At 39.8% G+C, this 25,980-nt stretch overlaps 1 protein-coding gene across 16 annotated transcripts in view; it reads right to left on the minus strand.

Moving 5' to 3' along the window:
* Positions 1–25,980, minus strand: part of RAVER2 (ribonucleoprotein, PTB binding 2) — a 169,460-nt gene that overhangs the window by 93,624 nt on the left and 49,856 nt on the right. For 7 of the 16 annotated variants that reach the window (XM_081486561.1, XM_081486557.1, XM_081486556.1 and 4 more), the window contains one exon: positions 6,733–6,799. Coding sequence is in view for 4 of the 16 variants with exons in the window: in XM_081486557.1 (XP_081342683.1) it covers positions 6,733–6,799 (67 nt within the window). In the remaining 12 variants the exon portion in view is untranslated. Of the gene's footprint in view, positions 1–6,732; positions 6,800–10,734; positions 10,875–17,347; positions 17,558–19,801; positions 19,953–25,980 lie in introns of those variants that run through there. The other 9 variants (XM_081486567.1, XM_081486564.1, XM_081486571.1 and 6 more) reach the window with 3 other exon arrangements.

Here is a 25,980-nt window from a genome sequence, read left to right on the forward strand (position 1 = left end):
TTACATACAGTAGAATTTCAGGCATTAGTTGGGATGCTTTGACAAGAAACCACTTCACAATTTCAAAGACTTAACAAAAGGGTTTCTCCTCCTTGTTCATCATGTATATCCCACGCAGAAAGGAAGGAAGGAAGGAGGCTTTGCTCATTATAGCCACTCTGGGACTATGTTTAAAGAGGACATACAACCTTCCTCAATCACTTTAGCAAGTTGTGGGGTGAGCAGTCAATCACATGCTAGCTCTGAAATCTTCTACCTGGAGGAGATACATGTCACTTTCACTGCATTTCATTCATCAAAAGCCAAATCACATGTCCATTGGTAACTTCAAAGAGAGATGGGGAAGCACTATTTACCCTATGACCGGAACAAAAAGAATCTGTGAACAGCTCTAATAACTACCACAATGGAATGGTACAGATGGAAAGTGTGCACCAAATTCGTTAGTGCTTGCCCTTCGGCAAGGAGGGATGGAGGGAATGGAGTCAGAGAGAGGTAAAAACTTGATTTCATTTTTTTTTTTTTATAAATTTATTTATTTTAGTTGGGGGCTAATTACTTTACAATATTGTAATAGTTTTTATTTTTAACTGTAGTGTTTTTTTCTATATTTCTTTTATAAGTCAGAAAAAAAAATGCAGAATTTCTTATCATACTATCAGAGGTATTCACTTAATAGTACTTACATTAGGGCTCTAGCATCTATATAATATTTTAATGACAAAAATATTTCAAAGTCTTTTAAAATTGAAGCATAACAATACATAACATTAGTTTCAAGTATCTAACATAATAGGGTTCCCCATGGCTCAAAGGTAAAGAATCCATCTGCAATGCAGGAGCTGTGGGGTCAAACCCTGGGTCAGGAAGATCCCCTGGGGCAGGGCCCAGCAACCTACTCCAGTATTCTTGCCTGGAGAATCCCATGGACAGAGGAGCCTGGTGGGCTACAGTCCATAGGGTTGCAAAGAGTCTCCTGCATTTCCTGCATTGCAAGCAGGGACTCCTGCATTGCATTGGGGGGGCCCCAGTGCAGGGGACACAGGTTCAATCCCTGCTTGGGGAATTAAGATCCCACATGCTTTGGGGCAACTAAGCACTAGGGAGCCCATGCACTACAACTAGAGAAGACTCCATGTGCTGTAACTAGAGAAAGCCTACACACTGCAGTGAAGACCCAGTGCAGCCAAAAAAAAAAAAAAAAACCCTGCTAATTTGGGAGTCAGTATCACGACTTAGCGACTAAACACCCCCCCCCCCACACACACACACAATGGTTATATCATCCTTCAGACATTAGTATCACGACTTAGTGACTAAACACCACACACACACACACACACATACACACACACGATGGTTATATCATCCTTCAGACATTTCCTTACTTTTTTGTCATCTCAAAGAGATGTTTTTAAATATTTACATATCATATGTACACAGAGAAAATAACCTAGTTTAGGCTTTTAATCTCAGATATAAAACATGCAGAAAAATTAAACAATTTTCCCAATTTGTATAACTAAAGGTCAAATTACATAATCTATTCACTAAGTCCAATAACATATTATTAAAAATGAACAATACTAAGCAAATTCAAAACACTCATTAAAATGTTATAACATAACATTAGGACATTCATTATAAAACTTCATAAAGCTCTGGCAATATTATATATTTTTTAAAAAACCTATGCAAATTCCATTTTTTGCCTAACTTTTTATTGAGGTATAGTTGATTTACAATATTATATCATTTTAGGTGTATGTCAGTGAGTCAAATGTTCACAGATTATATTCCATTTAAATTATTATAAAATATTGGCTACTTCCCTGTGCTGTACAATATATCTTTATAGCTTATTTTATGTGTAATAGTTTGTACCTCTTAACCTTCTATCCTTATCTTGCCCTTCCCTATTTCCTCTCCACGCTGGTAACCACTAGTTTGTTCTCAATATCTGTGAGTCTGTTTCTGCTTTGTCATACTCATTTGTTTTATTTTTAGATCCCACATATAAGTGATAACATACAGTATTTATCTTTGTCTGATTTATTTCACTAAGCACAAGACCCTGCAGGTCTACCCATGTTGCTGCAAAAGGCAAAATTTCATTCTTTTTTTATGGCTGAATGGTATTGCATTGTGTGTGTGTGTGTGTGTGTGCATGTGTGTGTGTGCGCACGTGTGTGTGTGTGTGTGTATACCACCTCTTCTTTATCTATTCATCTGTTGATGGATGCTTAGGTTGTCTCATAGCTTGGCTACTGTAAATAGCATTGATATGAACATTGGGGTGCATGTATCTTTCTGAATTACTGTTTTCACTTTATTTAGCCAGGAGTGGAGTTGCTAATCAAATGGCAGTTCAATTTTTAGTTTTATGAGGAACCTCCACACTGTTTTCCAGAGGCTGTACCAATTTACATTGGTGTAAATCCAAATCCCCAACATTGTATGAGTGCCTTTTCATCATATTTCTGACTTTTTTTTTTAATAATGGTCATACTGACAAGTGTGAGGTGATATTTCTTTGTGGTTTTGATTTGTAGTTCTCTGATGATTAGCAATGCTAAGCATCTTTTCACGTGCCTCTTGGCCACCTATATGTCTCCCTTGGAAAAATGTCTATTCAGGTCTTCTGCTCATTTCAATTGGATTGTTTCGTTTTTTTGATAGAGTTGTATGAGCTGTTCATATATTTTGAATATTAACCACCTATCAGTCATTTGCAAATATTTGCAAATATTTCTCCCATTCGGTAGGTTGTCTTTTCATTTTATCAATGGTTCCCTCCTCTATGCAAAAGCTTTTAAATTTAATTAGGTCCCATTTGTTTATTTTTGCTTTGTGCTTCCTTTGCTTTAGGAGGGATAGCCAAAAAAAATACTGCTACAGGATTTATATAAAAGAATGTTCTGCCTATGTTGTCTTCTAGGATCTTATGGTTTCCAGTCTTACATTTAGATTTTTAATCCATTTTGAATTTAATTTTGTATATGGTATGAGAAAATGTTCTAATTTCATTCTTTTACAAGAGCTGTCCAGTTTTCTGATTATCATTTCTTGAAGAGACTGTATCAAATTCATTGATGAGTTTTTGGTGGCATCTTTAGAAATCTCTATGTATAACATGTGTCATCTGTTTTACTTCTCCCTTTCTAATTTGGGTTCTTCTTTTTATTGTCTGACTGCTGTGGCTAGGACTTCCAACACCATGTTGGATAAAAGTGGCAATAGTGGGCATCCTTGCCTTGGTCTTGATCTTAGAGGAAATGCTTTCAACTTTTCACTACTAAATATGATGTTAGTCATGGCTTATCAGATGGCCTTTATTATTTTGAGGTTTGTTCCCTCTATACCCACTTTGTGGAGAGTTTTAACCATAAATGGATGTTGAATTTTGTCAAAAGCTTTTTCTGCATATTTAGATGGTCATGATTTTTATTCTTCAATTTGTTAATATGATTTATCATATTGATTAATTTGCAGATTTTGAATTATGCTTGCATCACCAAAATAAGACCTGCTTGCTCATGGTATATGATCTTTTCAATGTATTGCTGATTTCAGTTTGCTGATATTTTGTTGAGGATTTTTACATCCATGTTCATCAGTCATACTGTTTGTAGTTTTCAATTTTTGTGCTATCTTTGGTTTTGTTATCAGGGTGATGCTGGCCTTGTAGAATGAGTTCAGAAGTATTCATTCCTCTGTAATTTTTTTGAGTAGTTTGAGAAGGACACATGTTAACTCTTTTCCAAACATTTAATAGAAGATACCTGTGAACCCATCCAAACTGGTGTTTTAGATTCTACTTGTGTGTAAAACTTTCAAAGGGAAAGTGAAAGCTTCTCAGTTATGTCCAATTCTCTGTGGCCCCATGGACTATACAGCATACTGCATAGTGCATGGAATTCTCCAGGCCAGAATACTGGAGTGGATAGCCTTTCTCTTCTCCAGGGATTTTCCAAACCCAGGGAGCGAACCCAGGTCTCCCTCATTGTAGGTAGATTCTTTACTAGCTGAGCCACAAGGGAAGCCCATAAAACTTTCAATCTCTCCATCAAATGTGAATGAAAGTCTTTCTTGGTACAGCATTCTTGGCTGTAGGTTCTCCCCTTTCATCACTTTAAATATATTTTGCCACTCCCTTCTTGCCTGCATAGTTTCTGTGGAAAAGTCAGCTGATTGCCTTACAGGAGTTTCCTTGTATATAACTTATTACTTTTCCCTTGCTGCTTTTAATACTGTCTTTATCTTTAATTTTTGCCATTTTAATTACAAAGTGTCTGCTGTGGTCCTCTTTGGGTTGATCCTGTTTGAGACTCTCTGTGCTTCCTATATCTGAATGTTTGTTTTCTTTCTCAGGTTAGGGAAGCTTTTCAGTTATTATGTCTTCAAATATGTTCTCTGCCTCTCTCTTCTCCTTCTGGGATCTCTATAATGCTAATGTGCCTGATGTTGTCTCTGAGGTCTTTTAAACCATCCTCATTTCTTTTTATTCTTTTTTCTGTTAAGCATCAGTAATTTCTACTCCTGTCTTCCAGCTCACTGATTCATTCCTCTTATCATTAAATCTATTTTTGATCCCTTCTGGTGTAGTAGAAGGAATCCACCATCCTGTATTCTTTATTTTGGTTACCACATTCTTTATCTCTGTTTGGTTCTTTTTCAAATTTTCTGATCCTTTGTTAAAAACATCTAACTTCTTACTCTGTATAACGTATCTTCTCCCAAGTTCTCTGATCATCTTTACAATCACTACCTTGACTATTTCTCAAGCAGACTGCCTATCTCCACTTCACATAGCTCTTCTGGAGTTTTATTCTCTCTTGTTCTTGTGGAACATGCTCTTTTGGCACCTCGTTTTGTCTAATTTGCTGTTTCTTTTTCTACATATTCTGGTAGGTTGGTTACACCCTGACTTGGGAGGAGTGGCCTTTTGTAGGAGACAACCTATGTGTGCCGCCAGAGCTATACACCCTAGGGGAGCCCCCTATGTGAGCTGCATGGGTCCTGTTGTGGCAGGCTGACCAGTGCAGGAAGTCTGGTGGGTGTGGCTACCTGGTCCAGCCGGCTGCCAGGCCGGGCATTGTGAAGAAGCTGCTGACGTTGGTTGGTGGGACCATGTCACAAGCTGAGGAGCCAGTGCTGGCTCTCTCATGGGCAAAGATGAGTTCTGGGAAAGAGGTGGTTGCAGGACCAGGCTTCCTGATTTAGTTTTGGACTGCTGGTGGAGGGGCTGCTTCCTGACATGGCTGGCTGAAGGTTCTGGGGTGTCCTGAAGCTGGTGCTATTCCACTGCCTGGATTCTGGGGCAACTAGCTAAGTAGTCCAAGAGCTGGTGTTGGCCTGCTGATGGGCGGAGCTGGGACCCAGGGTGTCCCAGGGCTGGTGCTAACTCATCGGCAGACAAAGCTAGGCACAGCCCCCTCCCGCCACCAGGTTTTTCAGCTGCAGTGCCCTGGGAGTTCCAAATCTGATGTCAACCCACTGGTGGATGGTGCTAGATCCTGGATGCTGAGGGGCACAAGGTGTCCCAGAACTGACAGTGGCCTGGTGGTGGGCAGAGCCAGGGTATGAGGGGTCCTGGGGCTGATATCATCCTGCTGTGTGTTGTTTAAATTCTGACAGGGCAGGCTGCAGTGCTGTGGTGGCCCTGAGGCTGATGTAGGCCTGCCTGTTGGTGGGCAGGATTGGGATCCAGAGAATCCCAGGACTGGTGCTAGCCCACCAGTAGGTAAAGCTGGGTTCTGGGGTTTGTGCTGGCCAACTGGTAGACAGAGTTGTGTCCTGGGGTCTCTGGCTACAGGGCCCGAGGGGTCCCAGAGCTAGTGATGGCTCACTAGTGGATGGAGTCATGTCCCAGGATCTTCAATTGGAGGGCCCTGAGTATCCTTGAGCTGGTTTTAGTCCATCAGCGTTTGGGGCTGTTTCCCAATACAGTTGGCTTGGGAGTCCTAGGTGTCCTAAAGCTTGTTTTGACTTCCTGGTAGGTGGGACTGGATTCTGGGGAACCTGGTTGAGGGGTCCAAGATGTCTCAGAGCTGATGCTGGACTACTGGTGATGGGCTAGGTCCTGCCATGGCAGGCTATGGGGCTGCGGTGGTCTTGAGGCTGGTGTCTGCCCACTGGTGAGTTAGGCTGGTTGAGAGGCTACAGCCAGCTCACAGGTGGGCAGGGCCAGAGCCCAAGGGGGTCCTGTCCACTGGTGGCTGGCTGCACCCTTGGGTCCCAGGGGTCCCAAGGCTAGCGGTATGTAGAACTGGGTCCTTGCTGCTCTGGTGGACAAGGCCTGGTGTCAGGGTGGCTGTGGGCTCAAGGGGTCTTAAGGAAACCTGCCTATTGATTAGAGGGGTTGTGTTCCTACCCTGTTAGTTACTTGGCCTGATGCATCCCAGCAGTGGTCCAGAAAGGTTGGTGGGCAGGGCCAGGTCAGACACTAATAACCTAGATGGAGGATTCTAAAGTGGTTCTTGCCAGCACCAGTGTCCATATGGTAGAATGAGCTCCCTAAAACAGCTGACACCAATGTTGCATTAATTTATGCGACTAAAATTTAGAATAATTGTATTACCTTCAGAAAATAAATTATGTAATGTGTATATGATTTAATGTTTAAGAAATTCAGAGATTAGTTTAAGAATAAAAAGACACTTAGCTTTTTTGCTCTATAATGACAACATGCAGAATTAAAATAAAACCAGATGCTTAGAACAGAAATCTTACCTGTTCGCTTATTTCTGTCCACATAACAGTATTTTAATTCATAGTCTTGTAATAAATCATGAACTTCCTGAAAGAGACAAAACATGAACTCAATGAACACATGAGTGTGGTTGGTGGATAATCCATCTGTATTAGCCTACCACCACTACCATCACCATTCCCCATGTAAAAAAGTCTTCTGTGGTTCTCTATCACTCATTTATATTAAAGGCATTCAAGGCCCACCATATCTGGCACCAACCTACCTCTTCAAATATATCTCCCAACATACTCCTACATATGCCCACATTCCTGCTCAGGTGAACACCTCCTCTCTCAGGGGTATACCATGTACAATCTTCATTCTGAATTTATGCTGACACCTTGAACTTCCATGGGGCAAACAACTACTACAGATCCCAAATTCACCTGGAATCACATGCATCCTTTGAAATCCCAGCTCAAATATTCTTCTATGAAGATTTTTTTCCTAATTCTTTCCCACAGTACCTCACCTCTATGCTAACATTGGCCATACTTTATGCCTCTCTTACAGAAATGTTAAACATTTCTACTTGGGTACTACAAACTGAGTTTTTAACAAGTATTACACTTGTAGAGGGCATCCCTGGTAGCTCAGGAATCCACCTGCAATGCAGGAGACCCTGGTTCAAATCCTGAGTCAGGAAGGTTCCCTGGAGAAGGGATAGGCTACACACTCCAGTATTCTTGGGCTTCCCAGGTGGTTCAAACAGTAAAGTATCCAACTGCAATGCAGGAAACCTGAGTTTGATCACTGGGTTGGGAAGATCCCCTGGAGGAGGGCATGACAAACCACTTCAGTATTCTTGCCTGGAGAATCCCCCTAGTGGGCTTCAGTCCACGGGGTCACAGAGTCAGGCACGACTGAGTGACTAAGCACACACACATCTGTAGATGGTGATACCAATATGAAGAAGAAATAAATGTAAATTAAAACCTAACTTAGAGATCCCTGGGTATGAAGCAATAACCCTCAAGTTACAGTATGCAGCCCAATATCTTTCCCCTCAGTTCCCCAAGATGTTTAAACTGGTTTTCTGGTTTGTTCAGCTTGTATTACTAGTCCATTCTGAATTCTTAAATTCTGATATCATAACTTCCATCCACCTGGGAAAATACACTATATCTTATCTCTATTTCTCTAATCCCTTCTATTAAATTGATACTACTTGAGTACAAGAACTATACTTTATCTGTATACTACCCATATTGCTTTGAATATACTAGGCACTCACATAAACATTAAAGTGAATATAATCTGTCATTCATTTGATATTAGGCCTTGAAAATTTTACTCATAATATACAACAGATATCGTTATTATTTTTTAAAGGAATTGAACTAGCACATTACTGGACGTTTGGACCCATATAGAGAGTGGTACAGCCAACTTGTTCTGTATTACAAACAACTACACTAAACAGACAAAGTGCTAGGATGTTAAGTCTGCAAGCTATCAATAACTAATTCAAGAATAATAATTCTTACTACTGCTATTTTTATAGTTAACATTCACTCAGTTTTTACTAGGTACCAGAGCACTGAAGTCACCCTTTTATTAAAAACACAGGAAACCACAGAGTAGAGAAAATTCAAGCAACTTGCCAAAGTCTTACACTTAGTAATTTTCTGAGTTGTAGATTCACCAACTGGTTAGGTTCCAGGGAACTACACTCTTGACCTCTACGCTATAACTGACTTATTCCTTCCAGGATTAACTAAAAATAGTACACTGCCACAGATAGTTAAAAGACCAATATCTCTAGTGCCTTAATAAGGGGTCATATGGAAATGAAAAATAAATAAGAGGATAGTTTCAAATTGAGAAACACTTTCTCTTTCAACCCAATGCAAGGGGGTGGGGAAACTGACATAACAGGCAAACAATCTCTTTAACAAGTGGTGCTGGGAAAACTGGTCAACCACTTGTAAAAGAATGAAACTAGAACACTTCCTAACACCGTACACAAAAATAAACTCAAAATGGATTAAAGATCTAAAGGTAAGACCAGAAACTATAAAACTCCTAGAGGAAAACATAGGTAAAACACTCTCCGACATAAATCACAGCAGGATCCTCCATGACCCACCTCCCAGAATATTGGAAATAAAAGCAAAAATAAACAAATGGGACCTAATTAAAATTAAAAGCTTTTGCACAACAAAGGAAACTATAAGCAAGGTGAAAAGACAGCCTTCAGAATGGGAGAAAATAATAGCAAACGAAGCAACAGACAAACAATTAATCTCAAAAATATACAAGCAACTTCTGCAGCTGAATTCCAGAAAAATAAACGACCCAATCAAAAAATGGGCCAAAGAACTAAACAGACATTTCTCCAAAGAAGAAATACAGATGGCTAACAAACACATGAAAAGATGCTCAACATCACTCATTATTAGAGAAATGCAAATCAAAACCACAATGAGGTACCATTTCACACCAGTCAGAATGGCTGCTATCCAAAAGTCTACAAGCAATAAATGCTGGAGAGGGTGTGGAGAAAAGGGAACCCTCTTACACTGTTGGTGGGAATACAAACTAGTACAGCCACTATGGAGAACAGTGTGGAGACTCCTTAAAAAACTGGGAATAGAACTGCCATATGACCCAGCAATCCCACTGCTGGGCATATACACCGAGGAAACCAGAATTGAAAGAGACGCGTGTACCCCAATGTTCATCGCAGCACTGTTTACAATAGCCAGGACATGGAAGCAACCTAGATGTCCATCAGCAGACGAATGGATAAGGAAGCTGTGGTACATATACACAATGGAATATTACTCAGCCATTAAAAAAATACATTTGAATCGGTTCTACTGAGATGGATGAAACTGGAGCCCATTATACAGAGTGAAGTAAGCCAGAAAGAAAAACAACAATACAGTATACTAATGCATATATATGGAATTTGAAAGATGGTAACGATAACCCTATATGCGAGACAGAATAAGAGACACAGATGCATAGAACAATTTTATGGACTCTGAGGGAGAAGGTGAGGGTGGGACGTTCTGGGAGAATAGCATTGAAACATGTATATTATCATATGTGAAACAGAACACCATTCCATGTTCGATGCATGAGACAAGGGCTCAGGGCCGGGGCAATGGGATGACCCAGAGGGATGGGATGGGGAGGGAGGTGGGTGGGGGGGTCCAGGAAGGGGAACACATGTAAACCCATGGCTGATTCATGTCAATGTATGGCAAAAACTATTACAATATTGTAAAGTAATTAGCCCCCAACTAAAATAAATAAATTTATAAAAAAAAAAAAAAAGAAAGAAAACAGATAGTGTAAGAACTCACTAAGAAAACATAACTCTCTCAATAGCATACCCTATACATCTTGCCAACAGGCTAATTGAATACTTTATACAGAAGGTGCAACAGTTTTGTTTGAAGGCATCAAGTGTATGCTTTCAGTTGCACAAACTCTAATCTCTCCTTTCACTAGTTAACAGCTGTCAAACGCCAGATAAAGAAAACATGATACTGCCCTTCACTTTATCAAGTATACATAAACAATGACATGTTATATTACTCATTTAGCTGAAAGAACCACCTGAGAAAGATCTTAAGTTTTCATGGATGCATTTTTGCAAGTTGAAAATTTATTTTTAAAATACCCATATTTCTAAGCACAGCTTTCCCATGTATTAGATGTGGAATACAGACTTTGCCAACTGGGAAAGTTTACAAAACTTCCTGCAAAGAAAAAAAGAATTATTTTTCCCCATGCCCTGGTTGCTCTGACCCAGGAAAAACTAGGTCACTCCTCAATTTGAGCCTTGGCAAGTTGGCCAAATTAAAAACTTAAAACCTGAAAGAGAGTCCTGACAACCGTTTGCCAAAATCTGACTATGATACACATCACACAAAACTGAAAGTACTAAGATCATGTCTCCCTATTGTAATCTAGCTTTATGACACTTCTACAAATTTACAAACTAATTTTAAGGAATGAAGTCGTACCTTTGATGAAGACCCTCTGTCCTCTGACTAGCAATATCAGCTACACATTTCTTACAGTAAGATGAGCTCATCAAAACTGGTAACTGTTAGATAGCTTTAGTAATGTATTTCCAGACCAGATTCACCATCACTCCCTGGAACTGAAAAGTTTTCCACATATGAAATGTTTTCTGGGAAGAGGTTCAATAACTTTCAGCTCAAAGCAGTCAATCAATAAACCCCCAAAAGTTAAACCATTGTTTCAGGTCATCTGGACTTCTTCCTGATTGAAAGCCAGCCTTAGTTTTAAATCTGAATTATACTGTCTTCTAAGCCCTTCATAGACTTGAAATCAGCTATATATATATATATAGACTATAAAAACGGCTTTCATAGATTAAAACACTCTTCTTTAAAATTTCAATTTTTTTGGAATGAAAAAAATATTGGGTTGGCCAAAAAGTTCATCTGTGCTTTTCCGTAAGATGGGACCCAAATGAACTTTTTCGTCAACCCAATGTTTTTATTTATGTTCTTATAAAATGTAAAATGATTTGATAATACAAAAGGATTATCTGTAACATATAACATGAGGCATTATAATGAAATAAGCACCCAGGAGTTCAACACCAAATTTAAAAGAGCAGAACTCTGGCAACACTGTTCTACCCCATTATGTCTTCCTTCACTGGCCCATCCCCCATAGCTAGAGGCCTCACATAGGCTTGTATTCCCTAATAATATATTCTGTTGGGTTGTTTCTGAGCTTTAATAAAAATGGTATTATGCTATTTTAATCTTCTGGGCCTTGTGTTTTATATTCAATATTATGTTTTTAAAATTCACTCATGATCCACATGGCTACTGTACATTTATTCACTACTGATTAATATTCCATTCTGTGATTTCAGTATGATTTACTGATCCACTTTTCTATTAATGAATACTTGATTTGTTTCCAGGCCGATGTTTTGCTACACACACACACACACATATATATATATATATTTAAAACTTCTATCACCTTCTTGTAAATTTTACATATCTCCTGGAGTTCAAGGGTAAAAATTTCTGAAGGCGTGAACGTCCTAGGCTACATACATCTTTATAAGAAAGTGCCAACTTCTTTATCAGAATGACTATTACAGTTTACATTCCCATCAATGTATGAAAGTCCTTACAATGCTTGGTCTTACCAGATACTTAAATTTTGTCAGTTTAGTGGATATAAAGTCATACTTCCTTGTGCTCTTGATTTGCATTCCCTTGATTAATAAGGCAGGGCATTATGATGGTTAGTTTTATATGTGAGCTTAGCTACAGAATCTAGTTATTAAACTCGATAATCTAGGTGTTGCTGTAAAGATATTTTATAGATATGGTTAATATCTACAATCAGCTTCCTCTAAAGTGAAGGAGATCACCTTTAATAATATAGGTGGGCCCCACGTAATCAACTGAAGACCTGAAGAGAAAAACGGGTATTCTGAACAAGAAATCCTGCCTTAAGATTGTAGCATCAGGGCTCCCAGGGTGGACCAGAGGTTAAGAATCCATCTTCCAACACAGGGGCTGTAGGTTCTATCCTTGGTCAGGGAACTAAGACTGCACAGGCCACAGTGCAACTAAGTTCATGTGCTGCAACTACTGAGCCCACACACTCTATATCCTAGGCCACAATTAGACAGAAGCCCATGCACCACAAGGAAGATCCGATGCAGCCAAATAATTAAGACTGTAGTATTGACACTTGCCTGAGTTTCTAACCTGTTGGTATGTCTCTATGTATGTCAGATCAGTTCAGTTGCTCAGTCATGTACAACTCTTTGCGATCCCATGGAATGCAGCACTCCAGGTTTCCCTGTCCATCACCAACACCCAGAGCTTGCTCAAATTCATGTCCATCAAGTAGGTGATGCCATCCACCCATTTTATTCTCTATCGTCCCCTTCTCCTCCTGCCTTCAATCTTTCCCAGCATCAGGGTTTTTTTCAATGGGTCAGCTCTTCACATCAGGTGGACAAAGTATTGGAGTTTCAGCTTCAGCATCAGTCCTTCCAATGAATATTCAGAACTGATTTCCTTTAGGATTGACTGGTTTGATCTCTTCGAAGTCCAAGGGACTCTCTCAAGGGTCTTCTCCAACCCCACAATTCAAAAACTCCACAGTTCAAAAGCATCAATTCTCAGGTGCTCAGCTTTCTTCAACTCTCACATCCACACATGAATACTGGAAAAACCACAGCTTTGCCTAGATGGATCTTTGTCCACAAAGTAATGTCTCTGCTTTTAAATATGCTGTCTAGGTTGGTCATAGCTATTCTTCCAAGGAGCAAGCGTCTTTTAAATTCATGGCTGCAGTCACCATCTGCAGTGATTTTGGAGCCCAAGAAAAAAAAGTCTCTCACTGTTTCCATTATTTCCCCATCTATTTGCCATGAAGTGATGGGACCAGATGCCATGATTTTACTTTTCTGAATGCTGAGGTTTAAGCCAACTTTTTCACCCTCCACTTTCACTTTCATCAAGAGGCTCTTTATTTCTTCGCTTTCTGTCATAAGGGTGGTGTCACCTGCATATCTGAGGTTATTGATATTTCTCCCAGCAATCTTTAATTCCAGCTTGTGCTTCATCCAGCCCAGCATTTCGCATGATGTACTATGCATATAAGTTAAATAAGCAGGGTGACAATATTCAGCTTTGACGTATTCCTTTCCCAGTTTGGAACCAGTATGTTGTTCCATGTCCAGTTCTAACTGTTGTTTCTTGACCGGCATACAGCTTTCTCAGGAGGCAGGTCGGGTGGTCTGGTATTCCCATCTCTTTCAGAAATTTCCACAGTTTTTTGTGATCCACGCAAAGGCTTTGGCATAGTCAATAAAGCAAAAGTAGATGTTTTTCTGGAACTCTCTTGCTTTGTTGATGATCCAACGGATGATGGCAATTTGATATCTGGTTCCTCTGCCTTTTCTAAATTCAGCTTGAACATCTGGAAGTTCACAGTACACGTACCGTTGAAGCCTGGCTTGGAGAATTTTGAGCATTACTTTGCTAGCGTGTGAGATGAACACAATTGTGAAGCAGTTTTAACATTCTTTGGCACTGCCTTTCTTTGGGATTGGAATGAAAACTAACCTGTTCTAGTCCTGTGGCCACTGTTGAGTTTTCCAAATTTGCTGGCATACTGCATTTTGCTGGCATATTTGCTCTATGTATGTATATAATACAGATTAATATAAATATTATATATAATCTACTGTCTTCCAAAAGTTGTAAAATGCTTTATTCACTTAGTTTTTAGTCAGTTAGAGTTAGCTACATTATTCTAGCCATAAAGTGATTCTGGTATTGCCCTTGATCTCACAGGGAAATTTTTTAATATTTTACCATTGAATATGATTGCTTTTTGGAGATAATTTTTAAGTGTTATCAATAGTTTTTTCTACATCTATTGCAATGACTTAAATGCTATCTTCATGCCAGTGGTCTCCAAATTTTTATTTCCACCTCAGATGTCTCTCCGAGGAGCCACACCTCTGTATGCCATTGCTTGCTTAAAACTGCCTTTGAATGTTACACACCAGATAATACTTTTTTTGGCCCAACGCAAGGCCAGATACATTTCAGGATATTGGGTGAGTAAAGTGTGAAAGAAAGTGAAGTTGCTCAGTTGTGTCCGACTCTTTGCGACCCCATGGACTGTAGCCTACCAGGCTCCTCCATCCATGGGATTTTCCAGGCAAGAATACTGGAGTGGGTTGCCATTTCCTTCTCCAGGAGATCTTCCTGACCCAGGGATTGAACCGGGGTCTCCAGCACTGTAGGCAGATGCTTTACTGTCTGAGCCACCAGGGAAGTCACCTTGGCTGAGTAAATGTGGTGTCAATTTTAACTCAGCGAAATTTTTAACAGCTTTCAATGCAGCTGTTTTGCTGGAAAGTTCATTTGAATACCAAGTTTTTGCCAGAGGAACATTTTGACTTGGCCTAAAAAAGATTAGTAAACTTTTAACTTTTTTATTAGCGGTATAATAATAATAATAATTTACTGAGTCTTTACTTTATCACAGGCTTTTTATTGAAATAATCTTGTTTAACCATAACAACCCCATGGTCTGGATTTTTTAAGTTGGATATTATTATTGACTTTATAGCCAAAGTTACTGAGGCCTAGAGAAGAAACTTGTACAGACAATATGTAATAAATCTGGGATTCAAACACAATTTGACAGACTTTAGAGCAAACACACTGAACTACTATACTATATCTTAAGTATCAGTGATACAAAAATAAAATCTATGAATTAGTCATTTCCATCACATTTCTAATGCTTACTACATCACTAGCCTCCTAACCTTAGAGCAGAGATCAGGGTTAAGAACAAAGTTTGGGAGATAAAAGCAACAGCTTTACTTTTTGACAGCTAGATGTCTGAATACATCACTCCTTTGTTTAAATACTTCAATGGACTCTCGTTTTCTTTAAAATAAAATTCAAATTCTCTTAAATAGCCTACAATCATCTGGTCCTCCTTCATGTGCTAGCCTTATATTGAATCACTATCATTGGAAGGACTGATGTTGAAGCTGAAACTCCAATACTTTGGCCACCTGATGCGAAGAGCTGACTCACTGCAAAAGACCCTGATGCTGGGAAAGATTGAGGGCAGGAGGAGAAGGGGACGACAGAGGATGAGATGGCTGGATGGCATCACCAACTCGATGGACATGGGTCTGGGTGGACTTGGGGAGTTAGTGATGGACAGGGAGGCCTGGCATGCTGCGGTTCATGGGGTCGCAAGGAGTCGGACACGACTGAGCGACTGAACCATTTTCAAACTCTGCATAGTGCTATGAATATTCCTCACCTCTCTCTTTAGCTCCCTTCCCCTAGTTTATTTCTCTCTCCCTGGGTTTCAACTTAAATGAATTACTCTAAGAAGCCTTTCTGAATCTCTCAAGGGTGGAGTAGATATCCTTCTTCTGTGCTCCCACAGCACTTTTTACTTTCCCCATCACAACACTCATAGCACACATCATCTATATTTTAACTGTTTATATACCTGAATCTTCCTTAGATTGCAGGCTTAGTAAATAGTAAATACCATGCATCTAACCTTGTTCGTAAAAAGGTCTCCAACATCTAGCAAAAAGACGACTTTGAGTATTTAAATGCATATTTGTTTCTACATATCATCTTTATCAACTCCAATACAGCATTCTTTTCTGAGATTATTTTACAATCTAAACATAAACCAATACTTTTAAAGTGCTCAAAAATTACTCTCTTTACACTAACCTAATACATAGCTCACTTCTTTAAAAGAAAATATTTGATCCACCTCCTAAAGCAATGAAAATAAAAACAAAAATAAACAAATGGGACCTAATTAAACTTAAAAGCTCTTGCACAGCAAAGGAAATCATAAACAAGATGAAAAGACAACCCTCAGGATAAGAGAAAATATTTGCAAATGAAGCAACAAAGGACTAGTCTCCAAAAGACACAAACAGCTCATGCAGCTCAATGTCAGAGAAACAAACAACCCAATCAAAAAACAGGCAGAAGACCTCAACTGACATCTCTCCAAAGAAGACATATAGATGAAAAGATGCTCAACATCACTAATTATTCAGTTCAGTTCAGTTCAGTCGCTCTGTCGTGTCCGACTCTTTGCGACCCCATGAATTGCAGCACGCCAGGCCTCCCTGTCCATCACCAATTCCCGGAGTCTACCCAAACCCATGTCCATCGAGTCGGTGATGCCATCCAACCATCTCATCCTCTGTCGTCCCCTTCTCCTCCTGCCCCCAATCCTTCCCAGCATTAGGGTCTTTTCCAATGAGTCAACTCTTCACATGAGGTGGCCAAAGTATTGGAGTTTCAGCTTCAACATCAGTCCTTGCAATGAACACCCAGGATTGATCTCCTTTAGGATGGACTGATTGGATCTCCTTGCAGTCCAAGGGACTCTCAAGAGTCTTCTACAACACCACAGTTCAAAAGCATCAATTCTGTGGTGCTCAGCCTTCTTCACTGTCCAACTCTCACATCCATACATGACCACTGGAAAAACCATAGCCTTGACTAGATGGACTTTTGTTGGCAAAGTAATGTCTCTGCATTTAAATATGCTATCTAAGGTGGCCATAACCTTCCTTCCAAGGAGTAAGTGTCTTTTAATTTCATGGCTGCAATCACCATCAGCAGTGATTTTGGAGCCCAAAAAAATAAAGTCTGACACTGTTTCCACTGTTTCCCCATTCGGAATGTAAATCAAAACTACAATGAGGTTATCAATTTACACCAGTCAGAATGGCCATTATCAAATAATCCACGAACAATAAGTGCTGGAGAGGATGTGGAGAAAAGGGAACCCTCTTACACTGCCAGTGGGAATCTAAGTTGACATAGCCACTGTGGAGAATAGTATGGAGGTTTCTTGAAAAACTAAACATAGCACTACCATATGACCCAGCAATCCCACTACTGGGCATATACCCTGAGAAAATCATAATTCAAAAGGACACGTGCACCCCAATGCTCACTGCAGCACTGGTCAAAACAGCCAGGTCAAGGAATCACCCCAAACGTCCAATGACAGATGAACAGACAAATAAGATGTGATACATACATACAACGGAATATTGAGTGTGTGTTAGTTGCTCAGTCGTGTCCGACTCATGGACTGTAGCCCACCAGGCATCTCTGTCCGTGGAATTTTCCAGGCAAGAATATTGGAGCAGGTTGCCATTCCCTTCACCAGGGGATCTTCCCGACCCAAGGATCAAATCCAGGTCTCCTGCATTGCGGATTCTTTACTTTCTGAGTCATTACTCAGTCACTAAAAGGAACAAAATAGGGTCGTTTGTAAAGAGATGGATGGGCCTAGAGTCTGTCATATAGAGCAAAGTCAGAAAGAGAAAAACAAATACTGTGTGTTAACGCATATATGTGGAATATAGAAAAATGGTACAGATGAACCTATTTCCAAGCCAGGAATAGAGACCTAGACATAGAGAACAGACATATGGACATAAGGGAAAGAGTGGGAGTGGGAGGAATTGGGAGATTGAGATTGACATATATATACTGCCACCTAGTTGGAAGCTGCTATAAAGCTCAGGAAGCTCAGGTAGGTGCACCTGAGGCAGGGGTTGGGGTGGGGACCACTGGAAGGGAAGTCCAAGAGGGGATAGAGGTATGCATATGGCTGATTTACTTGATCGTACAACAGAAACTAACACAACATTGTAAAGCAATTATATTCCATTTAAAAAAAGTTCTGGGCAAAAAGAAAAAGTACTCAAAAAAATTACTCTCTTTACACTAACCTAATACATAACTTACTTCTTTAAAAGAAAATATTTACATACCTCAAATTAATGAATATTATGTATCTAGCAATGAGAGGTTCTCCATGAGCAGTTCTTGCTTACAGACATCCCCAAGAGATAGATTAAGATAACCAAAGAAAATGTAGATAGATTGGTTAAATCTAATAGATTTAGATAACCAAAGAAAGTTTCTTCATTTTCCCAAAGAAAAGCCATACAGAAATCACAATCGCCTCTTCTCTGACACAAGTGTTTTTCTTTCAAACATCACCTCGATGTATGACTAACTATCCAAAATTAAATTGTTTAAAACTAACCCCCATTTGTTATCTCTCAGTTCTGTAGGTCAAAAGTTCTGGCAGGCCCAAATGAATTCTCAGGGTCTCTCAAGGCCAAAATCAAGGTCTTAGGCAGGCTGAGCTCTTATCTGGAAGCTCTAATGAAGAAAGCACTTCCACTCATCAAGGCAGTTAGCAGAATTCAGTTTCTTGCAGTTGTTGAACTGAAGTCCCCATTTTCTTGCTGGTTGTCAGCTGGGGACCACACTCAGCATCTAGAGACGGCTCTAAATCCTTGTATGTGGACCCCTCCATCTTCAAACCCAGGAACAGTGCATCGAATCCTTCTTGTGCTTCAAATCATCTGACGTCTCCCTCTGCTAACAGCTGGAGAAAATTCTGCTTTTAAAGGACTAGTATGATCAGATATGGCTCACCTGGATAATCTGCCTGTTGATAATCCCAAATCAACTGAGTAATAACCTTAATTAGATCTGCAAAAATTCTCTTTTGTCATGTATGTAACAATCACACATGTGATACCCTGTCATAGTCACAGTTTCATGGATTAGAAATCTTCGGGGGCTGTTTCTAAATTCAGCCCACAACAATCACTAATAATAGATAACACTGTACCCTTGGGCCTCCCTGGTGGCTCAGTGGTAAAGAACCTGCCTGTCAATGCCGGAGACGCATGTTCAATCCCTGGGTCAGGAAGATCCCCTGGAGATGGAAATGGCAACCCACTTCAGTAATTCTGCCTGGGAAATCTCACGGACAGAGGAGACTGGTGGGTTACAGCCCATGGGGTCACAAAAGAGTCAGACATGACTTAACGACTAAACAACAACTGTCACTTAAACATACTTTATTTAATACCTCAGGTTTCAGAGCTCAAGCAAGGTGAGAAGGACGCTTGCCCAGAAGGGAAACCCAGCAGAGAGTGTCAAGAGCTCAAGCAAGGTGAGGAGGCCTTCTGGCCAGTGGAACAGCCCAGTGCAGGAAGAAGGAGCTTAAATTGGATGAGGCGGGCATCTGCACGGGAGAGGAGACTGTTTCCTCACAGTGGTGATGGGAGACTACTTACTCACAGGAGAATTGTTCAAACAAGCAAATATGTTAAGGACAATGAACATCAGGTTTCTCACTGTCAGAAAAAGAAGGAACAAATATGGATTGGGAGACAGCTAGCAAGAAATCCATTATGTTAGACTGCAATCTGATACATCAGGGTGAACTCATTACTCTCGATAGATAAAGGTGGAAATATATGTGTGTACACAATACATAACGCTCGTATATTCTTGAGCTCTGCCTACTAAGAGCAATCAACAGCAGTGACATCTCAAAGGCAGTGTGTACATCTAGCTCCCAGATCCTGGCTTCTTAACATCATTTCTCCTAAAAGAAACTAGGCTCTGGAATGGTCATCTAGACTGCCACCACAAAATATCACAGGCAACAGAAACTTACCTTCCTCACAATTCTGAAAGCTAGAACTCCAAGATCAAGGTTCTACTTGGTTTGGCTTCTGCTGAGATCTTCTCCCTGGCGTGCACATGGCCACCTCCTCACTATGTCCTCCCACAGCCTTTCCTTGGTGATTGCACTCATTGGGGAAGAGCTGGAGGAGAGGCACACAGCAGAAAGAGAGTTCTCTGGTGTCTTTTCTTCAGTGACAATTATCCTATCAGATCAAGGCCCCACCTTAATGACTTCCTTTAAATTTAATTACTTCCACAGAGACCCCAGCCATACTGGCACTTAGGGCTTCAACATATGAATTTGGGGGAACACAACCCTAATGAAACGGATGATTCAAGGGCTAAAGCAGGGGTCCTAAATCTTTTTGGCACCAGGGACCGGTTTCGTGGAACACAATTTTTCCACGGAGCAGGCAGGGAGTGGGGATGGTTTGAGGATGATTAAAGCACATTAAATTTATTGTGCTCCTATAAGAATCCAATGCTGCCACTGATCTAGCAGGAGATGGAGCTCTGGTGGTAATGGGAGCAATGGGGAGCGGCTGTAAGCACAGATAAAGCTTGGCTTGCTTGTGCGCCACTCACCTCCTGCGTGCGGCCTGGTTTCTAACAGGCCACAGAGCAGTACCAGTCCACAGCCTCGGGGTTTGAGACCCCTGGGCTAAAGCATAGAAAGTAACAAGCTACAACACCTTACTGTGTCAAAAACAAAGGAACTGCTCAGTGAATGACAGGGACACGTCAAAAGTATATCAGACCAAGAGACAAGATACAGATGCTACCTAAGTGTCCATGAAAAGATGAATGGATAAAAAAGATATTGTATATGTACACACAATGGAGTATTAGCTTAAAATAAGGATTAATAATTAGTTTAAAATAATGTTAAAAATAATGAAATTTTGCCATTTGCTACAACATACTTGGACCTGGAAGGTATTATGCTTAGTAAAATAAATCAGACAGAGAAAGACAAATACTGTGTTATCACTTACATGTGGAATTCAACAAATAAAACAAAGAAAGAAATGAATATAACAAAACAGAAACAGATTTACTGATACAGAGAACAGACTAGTGGTTACCAAGGGGGAGAGAGATGGGGAAAGGATACAAGAGATAGGGGTAGGGGTAGGGGATGAAGAGGTACAAAGCACCATGTATTAAATAAGCAACACATAAGGATGTAATATATGACACAAAGAATATAGCTAGAATTTAGCTAATATTTCATTACTTTAAATGCAGTATAATCTATAAAAATACTGAATCACTATGTTGTACACTTGAAACTAATATAATATTGCAAATTAACTATAATTAACAAAAAAAAAAAAAGGACCCGTTCGTTAAGTGTGAGGACCAAATTAGTGACTTGTTTCCAAAGAACAGTGAACAGGAAAATAAAAAAAGAATCTTTATAAAGAAGTGATGTAGCAGACATAATTTTAAACAAATGATCAAGGTTAACATCACCAGTAGAAGTCATGCTGATGACATGTACCCCACCAAACAACGTGATCAAAAGCGGACTTCACTTCTGTGGAATTCTTCCCAAAATTCCATAACCCTGATCTCCCATAATAAAATGATTATACAAACCCAAGGTGAAAGGTGTTCTCAAAAATTTCTGACCAAATTATCAAGTCATGAGAAACAAAGAAAAGACTAAGAAACAGGTGCATAATGGAAACTAAGGAGATGTGATAACTAAATGCAATGTGGTACCCTGGATTGTAACCTGCAACAGGAAAAGGACATAAGTGAAAAAACAAATGAAATCCAAGCAAAGTCTACAGATCAGTTAATAATAATGTACCAATGTTACTTCCTTAGTCTTGACTAGTTTACCTTGATTACAAGATTTGACATTAGGGGAAACTGGGTAGAGAATATATGGGAACTCCATGTACTACCTTTGTAACGTTTTCTGTAAATCAAACATTCCAAAATAAAAAGTTTATTTAAAAAAGGAAATAGGAGCCAGCTTAAAGAAACTCCCATTGACCAAATGTAAAACAATTAAGGCATAAAAGTAAGTAATGATAGTAATGGAGCATAACTCACTGAACAACATAGGAAACCAAGAGTTTACTTTTAATATAAAGTAGTAAATTAATAAAGTGAACGCTAGAAAGGGAATACAGGCATATCTCAGAGATACTGTAGGTTTGGTTCCAGATCACTCAATAAAGTGGATATCCAAACAAAGTGAGACACATTTTTTTTTTGCCTTCCCAGGCATATGAATGTTATGTTTACACTATATGGCCATATATTAAGTGTACAGTAGCATTGTCTTAAAAAAGCACATAACTTAAAAATACTTAACTGTGGAAAATTCTGAAAGAGATGGGAATACCAGACCACCTGACCTGCCTCTTGAGAAACCTGTATGCAGGTCAGGAAGCAACAGTTAGAACTGGACATGGAACAACAGACTGGTGCCAAATAGGAAAAGGAGTACATCAAGCCTGTGTATTGTCACCCTGCTTATTTAACTTATATGAAGAGTACATCACGAGAAACGCTGGGCTGGATGAAGCACAAGTTGGAATCAAGACTGCCGGGAGAAATATCAATAACCTCAGATATGCAGATGACACCACCCTTATGGCAGAAAGTGAAGAACTAAAGAGCCTCTTGATGAAAGTGAAAGAGGAGAGTGAAAAAGTTGGCTTAAAGCTCAACATTCAGAAAACTAAGGTCATGGCATCTGGTCCCATCACTTCATGGGAAATAGATGGGGAAACAGTGGAAACAGTGGCTGACTTTATTTTGGGGGGCTCCAAAATCACTGCAGATGGTGACTGCAGCCATGAAATTAAAAGACACTTACTCCTTGGCAGGAAAGTTATGACCAACCTAGACAGCATATTAAAAAACAGAGACACTACTTTGTCAACAAAGGTCTGTCTAGTCAAGGCTATGGTTTTTCCAGTAGTCATGTATGGATGTGAGAGTTGGACTATAAAGAAAGCTGAGCGCCAAAGAATTGATGCTTTTGAACTGTGGTGTTGGAGAAGACTCTTGAGAGTCCCTTGGACTGCAAGGAGATCCAATCAGTCCATCCTAAAGGAGACCAGTGTTCACTGGAAGGACTGATGTTGAAGCTGAAACTCCAATATTTTGGCCACCTCATGCGAAGAGCTGACTCATTGGAAAAGACCCTGATGCTGGGAAAGATTGAAGGCAGGAGGAGAAGGGGACGACAGAGGATGAGATGGTTGGATGGCATCACTGACTCAATAGACATGAGTTTGAGCAAGCTCTGGGAGTTGTTGATGGGCAGGGAAGCCTGGTGTGCTGCAGTCCATGGGTTTGCGAAGTGTCGGACACGACTGAATGACTGAACTGAACTGAACCATGAAACGAAAAACACTGCCATCTAGTCTTCAGGTCACATTTAACTTTTGCCTATTTTCCCATTAATATCTTTTATAGTGAAAGGATCCAGTTCAGAATCACATATTGCACTTAGTTGTGTCTTTTTAGTCTTCAGTCTGAAATAACTTGTCTTTTACAATCTCAACCCTTTCAAAGATTACAGGCCAGTTACTTTATAGAGTGTCCTTCAATTTGGACAGTCTTTATAATTAGATTAATCCTGCATAATTAGATTCATGTTATATAGCCTTGGCAGGAACATCACAGAATGGTACGTGTTGTAGAATTTTCCCATTGTTGGTAAAGTTATCTTGATCCCTCTGACTTTTTAAAAAGTGGTATCTGCTGGGCTTCTACAAGCAGATTTGTAATTCTATTTGTAATTAATAAGGATTTTGAGATGAGATACTTCAATTAAAACTCAGTTAAAACAGGTATACCTCATTTTAACATGCTTTGCTTTATTAGCACTTCACAGATACTGAATTTTCTTTACAAATTGAAAGTTTGTCAAGCAAACTCTCCGCACCATTTTCCCAACAGTATTTGCTCACTTCATGTCTCTGTATCACATTTTGGCAATGGTACGATATGCTAAAGGCTCAGATGATGGATAGCAATTTTTTAGCAAGTTCATGCCCGTTCAGTTGCTCAGTCGTGTCCGACTCTTTGCGACCCCATGAACGGCAGCACACCAGGCTTCTCTGTCCATCAACAACTCCCAGGGCTTGCTCAAACTCATGTCTATTGAGTCAGTGATGCCATCCAACCATCTCATCCTCTGTCGTCCCCTTCTCCTCCTGCCTTCAATCTTTCCCAGCATCAGGGTCTTTTCCAATGAGTCAACTCTTCGCATGAGGTGGCCAAAGTTTTGGAGTTTCAGCTTCAACATCAGTCCTTCCAATGAATATTCAGGACTGATCTCCTTTAGGATGGACTGGTTGGATCTCCGTGCAGTCCAAGGGACTTTAAGAGTTTTCTCCAACATCACAGTTCAAAAGCATCAATTCTTCGGCACTCAGTTTTATGGTCCAACTCTCACATCCATACATGACTACTAGAAAAACCATAACTTTGACAAGACAGACCTTTGTTGACAAAGTAATGTCTCTGCTTTCTAATATGCTCTCTAGGTTGGTCATAGCTTTTCTTTCAAGGAGCAAGAGTCTTTTAATTTCATGGCTGCAGTCACCATCTGCAGTAATTTTGGAGCCCAAGAAAATAAAGTCTCTCACTGTTTCCATTGTTTCCCCATCTATTTGCCATGAAGTGATGGGACTGGATGCTATAATCTTAGTTTTTTGAATGTTGAGTTTTAAGCCAACTTTTTCATGGTAGTTTCACAAAGTTTCATGGTAATGATGTGTTTATGCTGGAGAAAGTCCATATTTGTAAGAAATACACAATAAAAGTCCTCAGGTTGATAGAAAGTAGGTCAGTACTCTCTCAAACAGTTCAGGAAAAATAAGTTCTTTGTACTTATAACTTTTCTGTAAGTTTGTGATTATTTCAAAATTTAAAACTTTCCAGATTCACATGTTCTTGTTTATTGCTATTAGTTCTATTCTAGATCAGGATGCAAAAAAACTAACAAGATATAAAGCCAGAGAGATGGAGACTAATCTGAAATCAAAAGCAAGCAGCTGAACTTGAGGGTAATAGAAGATTCAAAGTTCAAGAAATAAAGGCAAGCTGGGAACTACAAGCAGATAATCTCTATAGTGGGTTAAGGAAAGATATAAAAACTGATTGGCTAGGGCAAAGGAAGTGAGGTGGGGCTGGGTGAAAGGCGAGGGCAGGAAAGAGGCAAAAAATATGTGTGCAAATACAGGCTCAAACAAATGCAATTCTAATGCTATTTTGTTAAAAAAGTTTTAACAGAAAGCTTCAAACTCACAAAGCATATGTACAAGCATATGGATGAAGGAAATCTAAAGATAATGATGGTAAATAAGCTCAAAATTAAGCATCAAATGCCTAGAAAACAAATTTAGGGACACACAATAAGTTGGGACTCAGAAATCTTACAAAGAAGAAATTTATCATAGCAATAGTTACTGTGAATTGTCTTGATACGTTTTTAAAAGAGAAACCTTTGCATCCACACATGTTAAGCGGGAAACAATACATTACAGTATTTTAGAATCTAAGGAAAAAAATTCTGAACATCTACTCTGTGCCAGGCAAACTATGTCAAGTGTTAGTAATATTGCATAATGAGTGAACAATGAACTTTGACATCAAACTTAAGTGACATAGGTGACTTTCTTAGAAAGAAAATTAAGAAGCCTGATTTACTTCTTGCCCAGAAAGAGGACGGTGCAACCTATGCATAAATGTGGCCCACAGAAGTTTCTGCTGAAAGCTCTTCTCAAGAAGCAGCTTTGGACCTGTTCAAGTGGTCCATACTCAGGTGAAGTCCAAAAACATGATGAAAATTATAATAGTGTGGGAAGGTGTTCCTCAATCTAGGTATAAAATCTCCCAGAATGAGATCAGAGGTAAATTGCAAGAGATCCACAGAACCTTGAAATTACATGCAGATTTCTATGTGCCTATGAACATAGAGGGGATTCCCTAATAACTCAGTTGGTAAAGAATCCGCCTGCAATGCAGGAGATCCCGGTTCGATTCCTGGGTTGGGAAGATCTGCCAGAGAAGGGATAGGCTACCCACTCCAGTATTCTTGGGCTTCCCCTATGGCTCAGTTGGTAAAGAATCTGCCCACAATGCGGGAGATGCCGGTTCGATCCCTGGGTTGCGAAAATCCCCTGGAAAAGG

This window comes from Giraffa tippelskirchi, chromosome 5 (assembly GCF_054371585.1).
Source record: "Giraffa tippelskirchi isolate mGirTip1 chromosome 5, T2T-mGirTip1v1.2.pri, whole genome shotgun sequence".
NCBI lineage: Eukaryota > Metazoa > Chordata > Mammalia > Artiodactyla > Giraffidae > Giraffa > Giraffa tippelskirchi.